This window comes from Lampris incognitus, chromosome 2, assembly GCF_029633865.1.
Source record: "Lampris incognitus isolate fLamInc1 chromosome 2, fLamInc1.hap2, whole genome shotgun sequence".
NCBI classification, from domain to species: Eukaryota; Metazoa; Chordata; class Actinopteri; order Lampriformes; family Lampridae; genus Lampris; species Lampris incognitus.
The window spans coordinates 22,377,522-22,399,612 of NC_079212.1; the positions used below are offsets into that span (position 1 = coordinate 22,377,522).

Consider the following 22,091-nt stretch of genomic DNA (forward strand, 5'->3'; position numbering starts at 1 on the left):
TACACATGGCCAATGAAACTCTAGTTAATGCTCATGGCAATTTGCATATGAAACCGATCATTTTCAGTTGTTAAGCCACTGTATTGTTTATAAGGGTGGGGACACCTGCAGTCAGTTGAGACTGAAGAGGTCATTTAGATGAGTGATGAAACATTTCTCTCAATAAACGTTGTGTCTAGATGAACTGATTCAACTTTCTGTGATTTTCTTACCTGGATTATTGAGCATGCATAAAGACAATTATTTCTTAACAAAGAAAAATCCCAGATTTCCTCTTAAATCTCAAATCATCTCAACTCTTCCCCCCTCAATTTCTCCTTTGGACTGTTCTTCCACTTACCACATTCTGGGGACTCATCTGAGCCATCGGAGCAGTCAATGTCATGATCGCACATAAAGTGCTTGGGGATGCACTGTCTGTTCTGGCACATAAACTCATTGTTGACATCACAAGTGTTGTTGGTGTACACTGAGAGAGGAACAACAAAGCACCCGGATTAAAGAACGGCTGGTCGTTTAACAACAGGAAACATTTTCTGCCATTTTATTTTTTTACGAACTGAAATAATCACGGGCTCCCGCTTTTTTATGTCAAAAATAAAGAGGATAGATTTTCCACTAGGCTATTTTGTAACTGTAACCAAACTCACTGCAGCCAGCCTTGACGCTCTCATCTGCTCCATCGGGACAATCCTTGTCCCCATCACATTTCCAGCGCTGTGGTACACACATATGAGAGCCCGGACACTGGAATGCCTCAGGACTGCAGGTCTTGGATTCTGAGACAACACAGCGCAGAGTCAAACAGTAACGTTACATCACGAAAGAGACATTTATATGCTTCCACTGTTTGTGGGAGAAACAATACTCCAGGCTGGTGGTTGCCATAGAGAGTGGTGTGGACATCAGTGGTGAGTAACTGATTGAAAGGATTTCGAACTCACTGCATCTCTGGTCCTCATCAGAGCCGTCACCACAGTCATCAGAGCCGTCACACACCCAGTGGCTGGAGATACAGCGGTGGTTCCCACACTCAAACTGTGTGGATGTGCAGAACTTGTCTAAACAAAGAAGGAAAAGAAATATAAAATAGAGCTAAAAAATTAGAAAGAAATAGCTTTGTTTACCTAAATGACAGTAACTCAAGTCTTGGCAAGCCTGATGAAAGTGACAAAGAGAAAAATTGTGGACATATGTCTGGCAGACTTACCACAGTGTGTCTCATCGGCTCCATTCTCACAGTCATTCTCCTTGTCACAGGACCAGCTCATTGGGATGCAGCGACCACTGGGGCAGGCAAAGAAGTTGATTGGACACTTAAGCTTCCTCTTATCTGTAACACAACGAGAAAGCACAATGTAGGAGCTTTGGCAATTCAGCAATTCAAGGGACCATACAAGTTTGAGGACAGAGCATGTTACACCAAAACAGTGTCCCACCTGGGCAGTTCCTCTCATCTGAGAAGTCTCCACAATCGTTATTGCCATCACAGACCCAGGAGGGCAGGTAACACAGGGTGGTTTTCTCACAACTCTGGAAAGAAGCTTTCTTCACCCCCAGACGGAAGAAACGGGAGCAGTCAGTGGATTCTGAGAGAGATAATGATGGGTAAATTAATTTTGGAGAAGAGCTTTTAAAGAAATACATATCTATTATTCATTATGGCCTGTTTTCTGTCAGTCTCAATCTTTGAATAGCACAGTGGAGAGTTTATTGTCTGTGTATTATTGATTTTTCTTTCCAGAGAAACAGCCAGAAAAATATTTTTTTTAAAAAGAAAAAGAAAAAAAGAGCTGCAACATTTAAGCGTAAACCCAGATAATTATTCTGTCCTGTTTTTCCTCTTGTGACATAGAAGTTTCCGATCGTTGCAACAGGGTTACTTACGGCAGTTCATTTCATCGCTAGCATCCTCACAGTTTACCACCTGGTCACAACGGCTGAAGTTGGAGATACAACTTCCATCTTTGCACTGAAACTCTCCTGGTTTGCACAGGGTCACTAGAGGAGGCATAATATTTTGGTGAATTTCTATCTGGGGGCAAGCAAGCACATACATTAGCATGAGAACATGTATGACAGTATTCTTACTATTGCAGGGCAGTTCATCAGAGTGGTCACCGCAGTCATCTGTGCCATCACACCAGAACTGGTGGCCAATACAGCGGCCATTGATGCAGCGCCTATAGCCTTTCTTACAAAGGCGATTAGCTGCAGAGGGGCAGTAATTGACAAGATGAATAGTAAGAACTTGCTTGATTAGTTAAAAATGGTCTAATCAATCAATGCGCTACATCATTTTCTAAATCACACAAATAAGCAGTATTTTCTAAAACTGTTTCTTTTACTTCTCCCCTAGCTCTTAAGATTCTTCTTCCTTTCTCTCTTTTGATTCTCTTATAGCACTTCTTCTCTTACATGTTTCTTCTATTGTCATACAAATATTTTTAGGCAACAATTAGAAAAACGCCATTGAAGTGTTTTGTACCTTTGCAAATATTGTAAGCCACTAAATGAGGATTCAATAAATGACCAAAATGTAAAATTATATAAAGAAGAAAAGAATGCCACTTTATTTTGTCATTGTATTGTTAGAAACGAATTGTATTCTTACAACGAATTTGTTTTCTGCATTTAACCCATCTTATTGTATAGGAGCAGTGGGATCAACTCCAGTTCTGCTTTCCATTGCCTTGCTCAGGGGCACAGACAGGAGTATTAACCCTAACATCCATCCATTATCCAAGCCACTTATCCCAATTAGGGTCGCGGGGATGCTGGAGCCTATCCCAGCAGCCACTGGGCGGCAGGCAGGGAGACACCCTGGACAGGCCGCCAGTCCATCACAGATTAACATGCATGTCTTTTTGATGGTGGGAAGAAACCAGAGCACCCAGAGCAAACCCACGCAGACATGGGGAGAACATGCAAACTCCACACAGAAAGGACCTGGAACAACCTGGGTTCGAACCCAGGACCTTCTTACTGTGAGGCAACAGTGCTAACCACTGTGCCGTCCTAACTGATAAAGCACTCTCAGCTCTGTACACGTAACCCTAATAGTTCAGTAGGGAAACTCACCACAGTAGGATTGCTTCTCATCAGACTTGTCCTTGCAGTGGGCCATGCCGTCACAGGTCAGGCTGTAGTTAATACAGTCCCCATTGCCACACTCAAAGTCATCCACACTGCCACAAGACATGTTCAAAGCTGGCAGAAGGAAAAAAGTTTTAAAGCGCATTCAGTTTTATATGATATATAACAGAAAATAGAATCAAAACCTTTGAACTTTATCCTAATGGGATGTAACAGTACAAACTGACTCTCTTCACCATTCTCCTCTCCCCCTATCGCTCTCTGTCTGTCTGTTTTTCTGTCTGTCTGTCTCTCTCTCTCTCACCGGAGCAGGTGTTGTCCTCCAGAAGTCGCCTGTCTCCACGGCAACTGCAATTGACCCGTCCATCGGATGTGGGCAGACAAAGGTCCTGGCAACCTCCGTTATTTGTTCGGCAAGGCGAGAACTCACCTGAAAGGGCATTAATTAAGGGAGTTAGTTGATGTGGTTGGTTACATAATGTGCTGGAATAATGCGGTATAATTGTAGTTATGTAATCACTGACATTTTAGCATACTTGCACGCCTGAATCATTATAAATCAACGTTATTACTTAAGTGAATGAATCACAATTACAGAGGTGAATAACACTCACAGCTGTTGGTGTCATTAGCCACAGCAATGATGCCCATTGGCTGCTGAGGGATGTCAGCACGCAGGACCTTCATATCTCCTCCTGTGTACTTGTCAGCCCTTAAGACAGCCCTCCTCACCCAGTCAGTCCAGAAGATGTAGTCTCCATACACGGCCAGGCCAAATGGGTGGACAGGCTCATTCTTCAACAGCACCTAACAGTAGAGGAAAACATTGTTGGTAACTTTTAACGATGCAAGACTAATGTCAAAAGTGTCCACCTTAATTGCAAAAAAAATGAATGGTCTGACTCACATAACGGTTGCTGCCATCATACTCGCATCGTTCAATCTTGTCTAGCGTGGCATCAGAAAAGTAGAGTTTTTCAGCACGGTGGTCAATGGCCAAGCCATTGGGAGTTTTGATGTCGCTGCCAATAATGACCAACACGTTGGCTCCATTCAGAGAGGCTCTCATAATACTGGGAGCCTGCTCGTTCCAGTTGGTCCAAAACATGAGACTGGTGGGAACAAACGCAGGACAGAAATAATAAGTTGCAATGGGGAGAATAACAGAATAACAACCACGCTTGACTGATCCAAAATAAATCTTGGCCCAGAGACAATGCAGAACATCAAGTTGTGATACTGATGACTCACTCCTGACACTCATCCAGCACAAAGGCTCTAGGGTGGTCGTCGCCAGACATGGTGACCACAGTGTTGCGATTATAGGCCACAGTACGGCTCTGGTCCACAGTGTGCCGCGTGATAGTAGAAGTGGTGTAGCTGGTCCAGTACAGAGTATCCCAACCACGATGATACGCCAGGCCCTCCACTGACCCCACACCTGTGGGGCAGAGGTTGGAGAAGTTTACTCACAATCCCCTGAAAGAAACTGACTCCATAGACTCTTACTCTTTGGTTGTTCACAGGCAAAATCTGGACAAAGTAAAAATCTTGGGATGGTTATTTTCAATTTAAACTAAAGAGCTATAGCATCTCAGAGGTGCTATCAATACCTTAAAAAGGGACCTGCAAGGAAAAATTCAACAGAAATCTTTCATCACTGTCAATGATTAACTAGTTTCATACATGGTTAACTCAGTGAGACTTAAAACGGGAAGTAGGAAATGCTCTTAAAGGCCTGTCTTCCCATATCAGTCTCTGAATTGTAAAAAAAATTGTAAAGAGGTTCAAGGTTAAAGAGGAGAGGGAGGAAAAAGAAGGGGAAGCGCAAAAGAGGAGAAAAAAGCCAAAGTATTTCAACAAAGAGTGGGGTGTGTGCCATGCCTGCTGTTCCTGGAGAGTTTAAAGGCTCAGTATCATCCTGTCATTTCATGGCTGGCTGACTAAACACAAATACAGCTCCATGTGGATGCTCTCTTATTCACAGCAACTTCTTTCACTGGGAAGAAAACTGCCAATGGAAAAGATCCAGTAAGTTTAGGGAGCTACGTCATGGTGAGGAAGTCAGCAGTGAGGGGCAAAGATAAAGTAGTCCCGTCCGCCAACATCCCTTTTCTTTTGTCATGCCACCTCGACTGCATATTATCATTTATCAACTGCATGTCCCCTGCTCCCTCTTCAGCTTCCTCTTTTCAGGCCTCCAACTCTTAGTTTCATCTGGGAGTGCGACATGACACAAAGCATGAGGGAGAGCATCACAGATTAGTGGTTCTTATGGGTTCTTCCATGGTTTCCCTATTTGTTCGTTGTCACTCTGGAGAGCACATTTATGACCACCATCGCTCAACAATAAAAGGCTGGCTCCTCCATGTCACTGTTTGCTCGTGGTCAGAAGTCAACAAATCCCTTTTTTTAATGGGAGTTTAAGGTACAAGGGAAAGAGTTGCAAACCCTGAATTTAAATTCACCCAGAGAGCATATAAGGGCTGAATACATAGTTTTCAGAAAAGAGCAGAACATAACATTTGTACCTTTCATCACACACTTCAAAACAATAGAACTATGTTCCAATGAAAGCCATGGAGTTTTTGCTGTTGTGATTTCTTGGCATTAAAAAGACAGCATTAAAAAAAAAAAAGATGTGAGAATGGCTAGCACAAGCCTAAATGTTTGTGACTAAAGAAAGGTAACACGTTGCAAGGAAATACAGTAGGGAGGGTCGGTTTAAGCAACTATTAGGTGATAAGAATCTCCTCCCCTTGCCTAGATCAGTTCAGCCCCTGCCTGCTGAGCAAACACCGGTGGAAGTCTGTTGAGAAGACCATTGCCATGCAGTAGAGGATGGTCAGTAGAGTGAGCAGTATGATCAACAAACGGGAAGCTATTAACCGCTAACATTTTGTTTCATGTTCATTGCTTCTATTCTTTTAGTCTAATTTGAGGCCTGATCTTGTAGTTTCTCTTCTGCTGGTGGAATCTAGGGGTTACAAGCCTCTGGAGAGCTTCTAAATGGACAAGCAAGCTGGACTACCGCTTTGACCATTTAGCATCAAGTAGCATTGACTGCTTTTAAAGTGGAATGTCTGTTGGCAAATGTTGGGATGAAGTTGTCCTCTGTTGCCGGGTTTCAGGAAATCAATACAACCAGTGAGTTAATCGTAGCACTGACATTTCTACAGTTTTGTGTCCAAAATCTTTTCAGTGGATGAAAGCGGATATACTGATGCAGCATAGCCAAATCAACTGTTCAAGGTTTGCTCCTTAAAGGACTTTTGTTTTTCACCATTTCCGAGGAAAACTGGAAATGTGTGCGTAATTTTTAAGGAAATATGGCAGATGACGCGACTATGTTTTGAAAATGAATTCAAATTGACTTCTGATGCATAATTTACTGGTGACTTATGACTCAAGTTACAAAATGAAATAAACTGGAAACTATATTGAGGATTATTTGCCAGAGAGAGTACCGATTATAGATGTAAGTCGACGAGAAAGTCAAATAACCAGTTTGATCTAGACTGCTAATCTGTCATCTGGAGAATATCAGCTGTCCATTTGGAATATTGACATGTCTGTGAGTTTGACAGAGTGATAGACGAGCTGGAGGTGGGAACTGCGTCAGACACAGACTTGGGACATAGAGTTGCAATGCCTACATTATCAGGCCATCCTTTTAATCACTAGAGGACCTTCTTTGTGTACACAATGGAGAATTTGGAGGGACAGCGAGTAAACAGCAGTGACGATAACCCTGTGAAAAATTCAAACGACGCACTGGTGAAGGCTTTGATACCCACCCTGGATGGTCTAATTCTACTGACAGGTCTACTGGGGCACACCGTGGTAATCACTATCCTGGCTGGTAGGAGGAGGAAAGACGGTCAACCTCCCCATGGTACAGACACCCTGCTTCTGGCTCTGAGTGCTGCTGACATGTTGCTGCTGCTCTGCCTACCTTTCCACACCTCTGCCATCACCCTGGGATTCTGGCCATTTGGCAGCTTCTTGTGCAAGGCCATCAGCTTCCTGGGTGTGGCCTGCTCAGCTGCCTCAGTCTTCACCCTGGCAGCTCTGGCCGTTACACGCTACCTGACAGTGGTGCATCCTATGTGGTCCTACCGTTCCCGCATGCACCGTCGCATAAAGTTGACGGTGGCTCTGCTGTGGGTCCCTGCCTTGGCCTTGGCAGCACCCCAGTTTGCCTTCCGCACTGTAAGAGCATCCACCGCTGTGTACTGTTTTGCCTTTCTGTCTGACTTCAGCCAGCTAGTATACAGTATTGCCCTCTTCCTATTTGCCTTTGCCCTACCGCTGGGAATAATAGTGTTAATGTACGCCAAGATCTACTGCTTCCTTCGCTATGCACAACTGTTAGGGAGCACCCCCCGGCTGGAAAACTACCAGAGACAGGTCACCCACACCTCAGCTCTTCTAGTCCTGGTTTTTACTCTACTCTGGCTGCCATCCTATGTTGTCATGTTCTCCTTCATCGGGAGCTCAGTAGGGGGCACCCCCAGTTACCGCTCCTTTGCAATTCTGGCCAGGCTGTTGGCATCCTCGGCAGCAGTGGTAAACCCTGTTCTCTACGTCTTCATGTCCCAAAAGTTCAGACGAGAGTTAATGGAGCTTGGGAGGGAGCGCTGGGAAGGGTGCAGGAGCTGTCTGGTAAGCTGCCCTGATGTGTTGGGCAGGGACATAGTGCATCCTTTTGAGCTGGACACAACCTTAGACAGAGGGCAAAAGTGACTCTAGAGCCAGTAAGGAGAGACCACTACCTCAGTTTTTTCACCTGCTATCACTCTAACAACATCAGTGTAATTAACTCCTTGGTTCTGGGCTGGGAAACTACATGAAGTTTTCTGCTAGTGCAATAACACCAAGCATTTTTTAGATCTGTTCTTAAACGTTAATGTAACATCAATAAATATGACAGCCTCATGTACAGTCTGGTTTTCCTGTCTTCCTGATCAAAGATTTAATGCTCTGACTTTTGCTTGCTAAGAACGGTTCTGGTCCTACGCTTTTAGATGCAGTCTTTGTCTGGATGAGGTTCAAAAACATGCTCTTGAATCATTAATGAGCGTGGGGTTTAAAAGACACTTCAGAGAGAAAACAACTAGGTAAACGCAATAAGGGTGCAAGTGATGTACGTAATGTGTGCATGTAGTATTTGTGCAAGTGTGTCCCTCAATGACAATTGTAAGTGATGTTGCTCTCCTTTAGTAAAGAGGCTCTGGTTGTGTGTTCATTACGCAGACCCAAGGTCTTTGTGTTGTCAACCTGCACGATGAGGGCTGTTCATAAAGAAGTGGGGACAGGGGAAAACACTCAATTATTAACAGAGATGATAAGAAATGGTACCACTAGTTCAAACAGCCGAGGTATGGTTGGACAGTAGAGCGAAACTAACATGTGGACGGATGTGGCGTATTGCTTACAGGTATGCTGTCTTTTGCCTTATGCACTATGAAAATTCTGTATCATGAAATTTTCATAACTTACTTTCCTCCTCCCCTCAGTATCCTGTAGGAAACTGCTGCAGAAATTGTGATCAGTCTTGATGGAATGACTTATGAGTGATGACTTGATTGATACTCACTGTCCACAACTATCTTGCGGTCTGTGCCGTCGTCATTGATTTGCTGGATGTTGCCAAAGTGGATGTCACTGAAGAAGATACGGTTGGCTCCCTTCCCTCCGCCACCGTGGTAGTCAAAGCTGAGGGCAATGACATTCTTCATGTGGTCAGGGTCCTCGAAGGGCTTGATGGGTGCATTCAAATTGGTCTCGTCCGACAGATGGATGCTTTTCAGTATGGTGCGCTCCGAATACAGCAGGTAGCCATCATAGTCTCGGCAGCTGCTGTTGTCCTCTGCCAGCATGCCATGGGCACAGGCACAGGTGCGCTCCCCATTGCCACGAAAAAGACACAGCTGCTCACAGCCACCATTGTTGTTTTTGCAGATGTTGGTGCCTGGGGGAGGATGCGACATGTCGATGTCGTTTATGCCGTTAAACAAACAATACATCAGGTTTAACGATGCATTTTGTTGATCCGTAAGGTACTGGGTAAGTGAGATGTTGAATGGTTTCATTTGTGCGTGTATGTATTCCTACCTTGCTGTCTAGCTCTATTGAAAACCTTGATGTCTTTCAGCTGTACGCCAATGCCAGTCCTGAGCTGGACAGAATCTGTAGCATTATCTTTGCTGCCTCTCTTGATGGAGCCGTTTGCATGAGTCCTGGTCAAAAGAGAGCAGCACACTATGTCAGTCGCTTGAGAGAATGAGTCTAAATTAATGCATTAGAGATGTAAGGTTTAAAATTTTTTTTTTTTAAATCCAACCGGGGATGGATACAAGTGTTGATGGATGGATGTGAAATGGTTGCTTCCATTAAAATGGTGAAAGTGATTATTTACAGCTGAACAAGTAACTGACCTGTCACTCCAGTAGATGTACTCCTCAAAGACAGACACAGCAAACATATCCATGTTGTTGTTAGCCAGCACTAGCTCCCTGTTTTCTCCAGTCTCCAAGTTGATGCGTTCAATCTTGTCAGTCCTAGCATCACACCAGTACAACAGACCCGCCTATGGACATAACAACGTCCCAAAGACAAACAGTGTACGTTTTACTGTAATTTATCTATGGTCTGAATATTTATTTCCAGGAAATAAACAATGCAAATTAGGAATAACTAATTAGGTGATTTCAGAAAAAAATAAATAAAAAATAGGAATAGCCAATGTTGTCTGTAAACAGTAAAAAGTGTGTAAGGAATGAAATGATAATGCCGTCCAGACCTCGTAGTCAATGGAGATCCCGTTGGGCCAGCTGATGCTAACATTGACCAAGACCAACCTCTGAGAGCCATCTAGCCGAGATCGCTCAATACGTGGGTATTGACCCCACTCAGTCCAGAACAGATACCTACAGGGAGGGATAGATAAGGGGGAGATGATTTCAAAAAAGATGAAGAGAAAAGCATGTATTGCTGCAGCTACACAAAGCTGACTTTTGGCCATGATTATACATAACCTAACAGTCATCCCTCAGATGGAAAACTTACCCTTTCACTGGGTGGACAGTGATAGCTCGGGGCTTATCCAGGCCCTGGGAAATCACCACATAGCGGAAAGAGCCATTCAGTCTGGCCACCTCAATCACATCGAAACCCTGATCAGTCCAGTATATGTTCCCTAGAAGAGAAGAGGAATCTATTAGCGTTTTTACACAGAGATCCCATAATACTGCCATAACGAAGACCCATCTTTACGCCAGCTGTTTCTATAGTACACTGAACCAAACAAAGGCCCCATAATTGCCCCCCAGTGTGTGATTCTACATAGCATGCCGGCATTCTGCAAGCAGACGCAGCATGACATGTTAACACAACATGTCATGGGGGGGGGGGACTTTTCCCCCTTTTTCTCCCCAACTGTATCCAGCCAATTACCCCACTCTACCGAGCCATCCCAGTTGCTGCTGCACCCCCTCTGCCGATCCGGGGAGGGCTGCAGATTACCACATGCCTCCTCCGATACACGTGGAGTCGCCAGCCACTTCTTTTCACCTGACAGTGAGGAGTTTCGCCAGGGGGACGTAGCGCATGGGAGGATCACGCTATTCCCCCATTCCCCCCGAACAGGCACCCTGACTGACCAGAGGAGGTGCTGGTGCAATGACCAGGACACCTACCCATATCCGGCTTTCCCCCGCAGACGTGGCCAAATGTGTCTGTAGGGATACCCGACCAAGCCAGAGGTAACATGGGGATTCGAACCGGCAATCTCCGTGTTGGTAGGCAACGGAATAGACCGCTACACTACCTGGACAGCCCGTGATTGCCCCTTTTACACAGAGTGGCAAGGCTGCTTAATGGGACAATGTTCCTGCCTTAAAAAGGCCGAGTTAAAAAGCCTCTATATTAATATGACCCCTTGTCTATGTCTGGAATGTACATTTGTAATTATACTTTTTAAAGGTATCCAACCGAGTTTTCAACTAATAGTGGCACTACAGAGCACAGTAAGAAAAGTGGGCCCCAGTATTGATTGAATCACGTATTCTTTCAGCACACCGCGAGCCCAAGGCTGACATATTACACATTTCTGTGAACCTAAAAGACAAACAAGAGGAAGACAATAACATGTCAACCAGGGGGTGCAAAGCAAAGAAACAAGCCTGACCATAACAAAGAACAGAGAAAACAAAAGAATTACGTTTATGCTTTTGACAGTTGGTGGCAGTAATGCGCCATATCCACCAGTAAAAAGAGACGAGACTACAAGTCATTGTAAATAATGTGGCTTTCAACACATTCCTAAGACTGCTTTACAAATGTTTTATGAGGTAGGAATTGCATTTAACTTGTTTCCATAACCTCAAGGTGAGAAATGATGAATGTAAACAAAACCAAGTTGTTTGCAAAGAAAATTCCATTGGATCCTTTTTTCTTTTTTTTTGTGGATTTTTTTCCTTCTTTTTTCTCTCCAATTGTATGCAGCCAATTGCTCCACTCTTCTGAGCTCCTGGTCACTGCTCCACCCCCTCTGCCGATCCAGGGAGGGCTGCAGAGTACCACATGCCTCCTCCGATACATGTGGAGTCACCAGCCGCTTCTTTTCACCTGACAGTGAGGAGTTTAGCCTGGGGCACATAGCACGTGGGAGGACCACACTATTCCCCCCTGTTTCCCCTGCCCCCCGAACAGGCACCCTGCCCCGACTGACTAGAGGAGACGCTAGTGCAGTGACCAGGACACATATCCACATCCAGCTTCCCACCCAGAGACATGGCCAATTGCGTCTGCAGGGATGCCCGACCAAGCCAGAGGTAACACAGGGATTCGAACCAGTGATCCCCGTGTTGGTAGGCAATGGAATAGACCGCTACACTACCTGGATGCCCCTCCACTGGGTACCTTTATAAATGTATTCCTGATTTTTCCCCTTTTCTCCCAATTTAGTGGCCAATCGATCCCTACTTTGGTTCAAACACCCACCCTCGTACTGCATGTGTTCGCCAACTGCATCTCTCCAGCCGGCAGTCTCGAAGGAGACGCCTCGGCACTTTCGTGACAAGGCGAATCCAGGCCGAACCACTGTTTTTTCCGACACACACAGAGACGCATTCATGTGACGAACACAAGCAGACTCCGCCCCCCTCCCGAAGACAGCGTTGCCAATTATTGCTGCTTCATCGAGTCCGGCCATAGTCGGATCTGACGAGACTGGGGTGCGAACCCCGGTACCCAGTGGGCAACTGCATCGACACAAAGCCGATGCTTAAACGGCTACACCACCACGGACCCCTTCACTGGGTACCTTTAACAAGGAGAAATGCTGTATAAGTTTATCAAATTGTCTTGGTTAACGACCTGCTATCCAGTCAACAGTGATGCCTTCCACTCTGCCAATGCCATTGGTAACTACATCCTCTCTCCAGGTTTGGTCTCTCTTGGCTCTGCTGATGGTGCTCAGGCCCATGTCCACCCAGTAGATAGTGTCATTCTCTAAAAAAAGAAAAGAAAAAAAAGTCATTATTGTCCAACTATTATTAGAACAGTACCTCACTAGAATTAAAAAAAAAAACAAACACACAAAGCCATTACATTATTGTTGTCCACAGATTTCACTCACCAGCATGGAAGTCAATTCCAACAGCCAGAGAGGTGCCAGAGACGGGCACCAGGGCATCAGACTTGTCTGATGGATCCAGTGGAATTCCTCTAATTCCCTCATGTACAGAGTAAAGAAGGAAGGAGCCCATTCCTACTCAAAGACAAAAAAATAAATAAAAAAGCTTGTGTTCAGGATATATTGTATGCTTCTAATATGACTGAAAGGGTGGGTCATTGTTTGCACCTTACCCTCACAAGACTGCTGTCCAGTCTTGAGGCTGTATCCTGCGGTACACATACAGGCCCTGGTGGTAGGGGAGGTGGGAAGACACAGTTGGGAGCAGTCTCCGTTGTTGTTACTGCACAGGTTGACACCCGCTGTAAGAAAAGGGAACATTAAAAAATAAACTGTCCTTCTCTCTCTTTTCTCTCATCCATATTACTCTGTTCCCCCAATTTTTATGAAATATATTACTTTTATTCTGCTTGACAGATGTACAATGATTATGATATGATCGTGAGTTTGTTATTTGAAAATCCTCACTAAAAAGCAAAATTGCAAAAGAAAACAAAAAGAGTGCACTAAGCAGAGTGCAGATCTCCGCCAGGTGCATCTCCCTTTCTCCGTTACTCAGATTTCAGTGAAAAACTACCTGAAGAGTTGGCTTGCAATAGAGCAGGATATAACCAAAAGCTCTCTCCCCGCTATTCTCTTCGCTAGGAACGTACTACCAAAAGCCACTGTGGGTGATAACTTTATGCTTATTAACTCTCTAAAAATCTGGTATCAAATTAAGAAAGTGTTTGCTCTACCTGACATCTCTGCCTACACTCCTGTTTGCAACAACCATGCCTTTTCCTCTTCTCTAACTGATAATGCCTTCACAATTTGGAGAAACAAAGGTATCATCACTATTGCAAACCTTTATATAGCTAATGCATTCGTCACCTTCGCACAGTTGAGGAAAAAGTATGCACTCCCTGCATCCCATTTCTTCCGTTATCTCCAGATTAGAGACTACGTCCGTACCAACCTACCTAACTTTGAGGTGTTCCCTGCCGCTGTCAACTTATATACCCTTATGAATCAGCCCCCTCATTCAAGGAGACTTGTTACTAGATTTGTTGATATTTTTACAATACACGATTCAGTCTCCACGCAGCACTTAAAAGAAGCTTGGGAGGAGGATCTTGGTATGGCAATCGAAGATGAGAGCTGGGAAACAAGCCTTAAAGCTATCCACAACTGTTCTATAAACTCCCGACACCAATTTAAAGTGATTCATAGGCTGCACTACTCCTGTACCAAGCTACACGCATTTTTATCCCTCTGTTTCCCCAATCTGCCCGAAGTGTAAAGCAGCGGAGGGCACACTGGGACATCTTTTTTGGTCTTGCCCTAAACTAAATAAGTTCTGGTCAGATATTTTTAAATGCTTTTCTGACGTATATAGTTGTGACCTCACACCAGACTCATACACCGCCATCCTGGGGGAAACCAAGCATCATCTAACTCTGTCTCACTTGGAACAGAAGACAATACAATATGGCATGGTTGTTGCAAAAAGGATTATACTCACAAAGTGGAAGGGTGTGCCTGTGTTTAGAACCTGGTTAGCTGAAATCACCAATCTGCTACATATGGAGAAGATCCGATACACTGTCTCTCTTAAGTCTGCAACCTTTAACTCAATGTGGCAACCATTCCTTTCTTATCTGTCAAAGTCATCTTGAATTGAAAAATGTTTTTTGGGGGGGGCGGGGGGGTTAATTTATATAGCTGCGTGTACTACATTGTATTAAGTCTTTATACTGTACATTTTTCCTTTTTAAATTTTTTTTTTTACCTTCAGTCTGAGACATCTATTCACATCTATCCCATTTAAAAGATGGTGCTGAACGTCATTTCTTTTTGTATCTTAAGAGCAGTTCTGTTGTTATGGTTGCTTTTGTAATTGTCCTTGTGTCTGTTTGATTTGCTCAGGGGTGGGGGGAGGTGGGGGGATTTACTGTTTTTGTGGTCTGTCTTGTCTATCCCTGTTAATTGAAAATTTTATAAATATTAAAAAAAAACTACCTGAAGAGTTAGCACTCAATTCTCAATTGCACTATAAAACAGGTTTTTCCGAAGGTTTTGAATCACCGCAGCCACAAGAGGTCCTTGATCATACAGTCATAACTGTGCACAAAAATGATTAGGCTGACGGGCCCAGTAGTATGCAAGATTAGCGGCGGACAGATACATGGACTGAAAAACCAGTGTTTTTCCTGCCATTATAAGAATTTTGTGCAGTGCCCAAGTCGAGGGAATGGGACAGGAAATATGGAAAGAAAAGCTTTTAATGAGCAAGAGATACAGCAAGCGAGAGAGAGAGAGAGAGACAGAGAGAGAGAGACAGACAGAGTTTCTGCATACTTGACACAGGGCAGTATTGTGGTTAAACTTCCCATCTGTTCAACAGAAAAACTTCATTTTTTTCTAAGGGGTCTGTATTGTAGGGCCTTCCTCTACAGTCAGACAGATGTATGAGAGACACAAGCAGTGGTCGAGCGAGCTAGAGAGTGAATGGAGAGAGGGAGTGGCAGTAGCGAGAACAAAGGTTTTTCAAAGGTTTTGAATCACCCCAGCTATGAGAGGTTCTTGATCCTACAGTCATAACTGCACAAAAAATATTAGGCTGACAGGCCCAGTAGTATGCGAGATTAGTGGCAGCACACACATGTGCGACCAAAAACAATCTCCTCCAGACTATCGCCTGGCAGAGATAAAAAAAATAAAATAAAAAAACAACAGTTCTCATTTCGGAGGAACAAGAATTCCCACTATCAGGATAATTCTGCAAGAGCTAAAAAGGTAAGATATCCATCACAGAAGGGTGAATGTCTTTGAAAAGTACACTTCAAGCTGACCCATCTAGCATCTAAATAGGCTATATAACAATCAATGTATGGTACATACAAATACTAAATTACCTAGTTATGGAAGAAAAAAAAACACGCAAAAACATCTATAACTTTGATAGAATTATTTTTTTCTTTTTTGGAAATTTCCCCCCTTTTTCTTCCAAATTTTACTTGGTAAATTACCATATTTTCCAAGCCATCCCGGTTGCTGTTCCAACCCCCTCTGCCGAGCCGGGGAGGGCTGCAGACTACCACGTCTCCTCCGATACATGTGGAGTCACCAGACGCTTCTTTTCACCTGACAGTGAGGAGTTTTGCCAGGGGGATGTAGCACATGGGAGGCTCACTCTATTCCCCCCAGTTCCCCGAACAGGCGCCCCAACCGACCAGAGGAGGCGCTAGTGCAGCGACCAGGACACATACCCACATCCGGCCCCCCCGCAGACATGGCCAATTGTGTCTGTAGGGACAACTGACAAAGCCGGAGGTAACACGGGGATTCAAACCGGCGAGCCCCATGTTGGTAGGCAACGGATTAGACCGCTACGCTACTCGGATGCCCCTCGATAGAAATCTTTGTCATGGTTTTACCAGGTATGATTTCTTACCTTTTTGCACATCCTCATCATAGATCCTCATATGCATCATAGGGGAAGTGTGGTTGCGCTGCACCTTCCAGTTTCCTCCGTCCATCTTGTCACAGTTTCCTATTTGGTCTGTTCCCTGGTCTGCCCACCAAAGCTTATCTCCTACAGTTAAAGAAATTAAAATATGAAACTTAACATTTAATAATGAGATTTGAGTGACATTCCCCATTCCTATAACTAAAGTACACATAATAAAATCTCTAACAGACATAAAAGACTAATGTTGCATAGCAGGAAATTAGTGTGTAAAGCGTTTTAAGTATTTTCTTTTTCTTCTTACCCATAATGGCCAGAGCAGTGGCCTTTGTTAATTTGCCCTTAACCTTTTCCAGAACCTCCAGTCCAGACCCATCCATCTTGCATCGGTTGATGGTGCTGTTCCCTGAGCTGATCCAGTACAGTTGCTCATTTTCATAGTCAATGGAGAGGCCTGGGTGAAAAAAAATAGATAAATAATTACAGTATGAGTTCTCCATTTTTCATACCCTGTCTCTGTCATACACACCTTCTCTCACTTCTCTCACCTTCTTACACGCTCTAAATCTCTGTCTTGTGTTTTGATTGACTTGCAGTGATGCTCAGTGGTCTTTTTTTTAAATTTTTTTTTAAGAGGTTCAAGTTTAGCCACTCACCTACTGGGGATTTCTGATTGGTGAAGAGTGTGGTGTGGTTGCTACCATCCATGTTGGCCATACTGATGTTGTCTCCATCTGTCCAGTACAGCTTGCTGGGGAGGAATAGGTTATGCTATTTCAAATATAAGAGATGGGAATATCCCTGCTGGGGAACACTCATGCCCTTTTGCCCAGACAAGACATTTGATAGAGTAAAGGAATGAGAAAATGCCATGATAGAGGGAATTCTTCAATGGGTTTGGATTCATTTCCAGATTAACTGAAAATGACACTCACCCCAGTAGTGGGTGCAGCACAAGACAATGTGGCTTGTCCAGGCCCTGAATGACAGCATTCTTAAAGGAGCCATCCAGCCTGGCCACGTTGATCTGCTTCTTATTGGCATCATAACTTGTCCAGAAGAGGTTCCTAGATACCCAGTCTACTGCTAGGCCATGAGCATTGGGGAGATCTAGGAAAAGTTCAACCCAAAATAGAAAAGGTTAGAGTTTTCTGGAGATCCAGTGTGCTATCAAACATAACCACTGCTTGGTGGATCTATGCTATCACCATAATATCATCTTCTCTAGGTCTCAGGAAAATAATGCTTTATTTTCAGATTGAAGTATCCCCCTAACAGCAGAGATTTGATTATCAAAAACAAATGCCATATTATTCCAACATACTCTCTGAAAAGTTTTTCTTACCAGCTGAAACCACAGTCTCTACCCCGGTGCCGTTGATGAAGGCTCTCTTGATGGTCTGAGTACGGACATCTGACCAGTAGATACGATGCTCCACAGCATCATAGTCTACCACTGTCACGTTGTCTATGTCCGGCACGGTAAAGGAGATGATGTAGTTGTAATAGGGGTTGTCAATGTCCACCCCTCGGATCTCAATCTGACGAGCATACAGGAGGAACTTGCGGGACTCTGGAAAGCAGAAGGTGATGGACATAAATAAAGACAGAAAAAATACATTTTGTAATAATTTCCCAAATTTCAAGAACAGATGAGAAAAATAAATAGCAAATAACAAGGCAGCAAAATAGTAATAGTATTAGTAAGGTCCCAGAGTAAAGTCAGGGGACAGGTAGCAGAGGAAGAGGACATTGCAATAAATGTACGATAACTACTTTTGATCTGCTTTGCTGGAGATTATTTATCAAATATCTAATTTATTGATATTAATTGCATATTGAGTGTCATGTACACTACCGTTCAAAAGTTTGGGGTCACCCAAACAATTTTGTGTTTTCCATGAAAAGTCACACTTATTCACCACCATATGTTGTGAAATGAATAGAAAATAGAGTCAAGACATTGACAAGGTTAGAAATAATGATTTGTATTTGAAATAAGATTTTTTTTACATCAAACTTTGCTTTCGTCAAAGAATCCTCCATTTGCAGCAATTACAGCATTGCAGACCTTTGGCATTCTAGCTGTTAATTTGTTGAGGTAATCTGGAGAAATTGCACCCCACGCTTCCAGAAGCAGCTCCCACAAGTTGGATTGGTTGGATGGGCACTTCTTGCGTACCATACGGTCAAGCTGCTCCCACAACAGCTCAATGGGGTTCAGATCTGGTGACTGCGCTGGCCACTCCATTACCGATAGAATACCAGCTGCCTGCTTCTGCTCTAAATAGTTCTTGCACAATTTGGAGGTGTGTTTAGGGTCATTGTCCTGTTGTAGGATGAAATTGGCTCCAATCAAGCGCTGTCCACTGGGTATGGCATGGCGTTGCAAAATGGAGTGATAGCCTTCCTTATTCAGAATCCCTTTTACCCTGTACAAATCTCCCACCTTACCAGCACCAAAGCAACCCCAGACCATCACATTACCTCCACCATGCTTAACAGATGGCGTCAGGCATTCTTCCAGCATCTTTTCATTTGTTCTGCGTCTCACAAACGTTCTTCTTTGTGATCCAAACACCTCAAACTTGGATTCATCCGTCCACAACACTTTTTTCCAGTCTTCCTCTGTCCAATGTCTGTGTTCTTTTGCCCATCTTAATCTTTTTCTTTTATTGGTCAGTCTCAGATATGGCTTTTTCTTTGCCACTCTGCCCTGAAGCCCAGAATCCCGCAGCCGCCTCTTCACTGTAGATGTTGACACTGGTGTTTTGCGGGTACTATTTAATGAAGATGCCAGTTGGGGACCTGTGAGGCGTCTGTTTCTCAAACTAGAGACTCTAATGTACTTATCTTCTTGCTCAGTTGTGCAACGCGGCCTCCCACTTCTTTTTCTACTCTGGTTAGAGCCTGTTTGTGCTGTCCTCTGAAGGGAGTAGTACACACCGGTGTAGGAAATCTTCAATTTCTTAGCAATTTCTCACATGGAATAGCCTTCATTTCTAAGAACAAGAATAGACTGTCGAGTTTCAGATGAAAGTTCTCTTTTTCTGGCCATTTTGAGCGTTTAATTGACCCCACAAATGTGATGCTCCAGAAACTCAATCTGCTCAAAGGAAGGTCAGTTTTGTAGCTTCTGTAACGAGCTAAACTGTTTTCAGATGTGTGAACATGATTGCACAAGGGTTTTCTAATCATCAATTAGCCTTCTGAGCCAATGAGCAAACAAATTGTACCATTAGAACACTGGAGTGATACTTGCTTGAAATGGGCCTCTATACACCTATGTAGATATTGCACCAAAAACAAGACATTTGCAGCTAGAATAGTCATTTACCACATTAGCAATGTATAGAGTGTATTTCTTTAAAGTTAAGACTAGTTTAAAGTTATCTTCATTGAAAAGTACAGTGCTTTTCCTTCAAAAATATGGACATTTCAATGTGACCCCAAACTTTTGAACGGTAGTGTATGTGTCATGGGTTGCACGTTCTATATGCTGAGATCAGGTACTGCAATGGAAATTAAAGCTGCTAGCAGCGATGAATGGGCCCTCGCACCTCACAGGCGTTGGAGGGATTGGCAGCCATGGTAATGCTAGTGGGAGGTTGGTTGACACTGCTCTGAATGTTCTGGATTATCGAACATTGTGTGAATGGGTAAAATGTTATTTATTTATCTATTTTTACTTTCTCCCCCTTTTTCTCCCCAATTGTACTTGGCCAATTACCCCACTTTTCTGAGCCGTCCTGGTCACTGCTCCACCCCCTCTGCTGATCCGGGGAGGGCTGCAGACTACCACGTCTCCTCTGATACATGTGGAGTCGCCAGCCGCTTCTTTTCACCTGACAGTGAAGAGTTTCACCAGGGGGACGTAGTGCGTGGGAGGATCACGCTATTCCCCCCAGTTCCCCCTTCACCCTGAACAGGTGTCCCGACCAACCACAGGAGGCGCTAGTGCCGTGACCTGGACACATACCCACATCCGGCTTCCCATCCGCAGACACGGCCAATTGTGTCTGTAGGGATGCCCGACCAAGCCGGAGGTAACACAGGGATTTGAACTGGCAGTCCCTGTGCTGGTAGGCAATGGAACAGACCGCCACGCTACCTGGACACCCGGTAAAATATTATTAACTGTGTACAGTATGTGGTGCTGGAGAGAACATGTTGGGATTTGTGTATACATTTGATTAACTATGTGCCACTTAGGGTTCAGTTCTTGTTGCCTGTAAGTGGTGTTATGAAGTGAAGTCTAGGTAACACATAGTTCATTCAGTGTATACTGCAGGGTTATGTATTCCACACAGGAAATATTTTATTCAATCACGTAGTGTTGAATATGGTTATGGTTAGGGGCAATGTTTGGTTAGTGACTTTAACTTGCACATAAAGAAACAATTTCATGAATATTACACATTGCATGTAGGAGACAACTATTACTTCCTGTGTCCACTATGTGATGCTAGAAATCCCGCACTAAATGTACATTATGTTGATGCATATCAAATGTAGAGCACAGACTTTAAATTTCATGTAAATCAAAGGAAGTTTGTAACATAAGGTTTGGCTTCCTGTTGCCAGACACAAGTGTGTCATTAATGCAGCAACACATTTAGTGGAGGTCACCTGCATCCATTAATTATACGTCATGTTGCTGTATATCATGTGTGGTCACACTATGTAAATTTCACGTGTCACATTACACTGACTTCCGGTTGTCAGTAGGTGGCACTATGACCATCACTCTTCACTTGCTGTTGCCAGTAGGCAGTGCTACACAAGTGTGTCATTAATGCATCAATGGCGGAGGTTGCCTAGACATGCATATGCATTTTCATGACTCAAATGTTGCATTAATGAGTTAAATATCACTTCCTGTGTCCACTATGTGGTGCTACAGAACACCCACTAATTACAGGTCAGTTGCTGTATATCATGTGTAGACTACACCATGTAAATTTCATGTAAATCGGATGATGTCTGGCTTCCAGTTGTCAGTAGGTAATGTTATCACTATGACTCAATATGGGCGTGTAGATGTCTTCCGGCCTGGGGCCTCATTTATAAAGGGTGCTTTGCACAAAAAAGTTATGTAAACGAGAGTGAAATGTGCGTACACATCTTTCACCGCAAATGTCAGTATTTATAGAAAATGTTTTAATTTTTTTTTTGGGGGGGGGGGGGCTTTTTCTCCCTAATTGTAAATTGTATCTGGCCAATTGCCCCACTCTTCTGAGCTGTCCCGGTCACTGCTCCACCCCCTCGTCGATCTGGGAAGGGCTGCAGACTACCACATGCCTCCTCCGGTACATGTGGAGTTGCCAGCCACTTCTTTTCACCTGACAGTGAGGCGTTTCGCCAGGGGGACATAGCGTGTGGGAGGATCACGCTATTCCCCCCAGTTCCCCATCTCCCCTGAACAGGTGCCCCGACCAGCCAGAGGAGGCGCTAGTGCAGCTACCAGGATACACACCCACATCCAGCTTCCCACCCACAGACATGGCAAATTGTGTCTATAGGGATGCCCAACCAAGCCGGAGGTAACATGGGGATTCGAACCGGCGATCCCCATGTTGGTAGGCAATAGACCGCTACGCTACCCAAATGCCCATTTATAGAAAATTCTATGCGAAAAAATTTGCGCATTTCTACCTGCCCTGTCACCCATATGTAGAGCTTGCGCAAAGTTTTTCAGACACCGGAATCGGCGACACCTGATGGTGAGATCACAAAATAAAGCTCAGTCCTCAGATGAAAAAACACAGATGAAACCACCACCACCAGTCCACTAGTCTATTAGTGGTTTTATAAGGTGATATTGAAATTCATCTAACTGATTGG

General features: G+C 44.0%; 1 protein-coding gene across 1 annotated transcript in view; it reads right to left on the reverse strand.

Annotated features, from left to right (window-relative positions):
• The window catches only part of lrp1ab (low density lipoprotein receptor-related protein 1Ab), a 111,508-nt gene that overhangs the window by 24,466 nt on the left and 64,951 nt on the right, over positions 1–22,091 (reverse strand). Inside the window, exons 29-53 of the mRNA XM_056298994.1 lie at positions 17,593–17,820; positions 17,183–17,357; positions 16,904–16,998; positions 16,552–16,701; positions 16,233–16,373; positions 12,970–13,098; positions 12,740–12,871; positions 12,478–12,612; positions 10,168–10,297; positions 9,902–10,028; positions 9,537–9,688; positions 9,214–9,338; positions 8,696–9,070; positions 4,348–4,537; positions 4,004–4,208; positions 3,711–3,903; positions 3,401–3,526; positions 3,082–3,210; positions 2,092–2,211; positions 1,888–2,001; positions 1,440–1,589; positions 1,211–1,333; positions 945–1,061; positions 651–779; positions 341–469 (exon numbers count right to left, since the gene is read on the reverse strand). Of these exons, the coding sequence (XP_056154969.1) occupies positions 341–469; positions 651–779; positions 945–1,061; positions 1,211–1,333; positions 1,440–1,589; positions 1,888–2,001; positions 2,092–2,211; positions 3,082–3,210; positions 3,401–3,526; positions 3,711–3,903; positions 4,004–4,208; positions 4,348–4,537; positions 8,696–9,070; positions 9,214–9,338; positions 9,537–9,688; positions 9,902–10,028; positions 10,168–10,297; positions 12,478–12,612; positions 12,740–12,871; positions 12,970–13,098; positions 16,233–16,373; positions 16,552–16,701; positions 16,904–16,998; positions 17,183–17,357; positions 17,593–17,820 (3,819 nt within the window). The remainder of the gene's footprint in view (positions 1–340; positions 470–650; positions 780–944; positions 1,062–1,210; positions 1,334–1,439; positions 1,590–1,887; positions 2,002–2,091; positions 2,212–3,081; positions 3,211–3,400; positions 3,527–3,710; positions 3,904–4,003; positions 4,209–4,347; positions 4,538–8,695; positions 9,071–9,213; positions 9,339–9,536; positions 9,689–9,901; positions 10,029–10,167; positions 10,298–12,477; positions 12,613–12,739; positions 12,872–12,969; positions 13,099–16,232; positions 16,374–16,551; positions 16,702–16,903; positions 16,999–17,182; positions 17,358–17,592; positions 17,821–22,091) is intronic.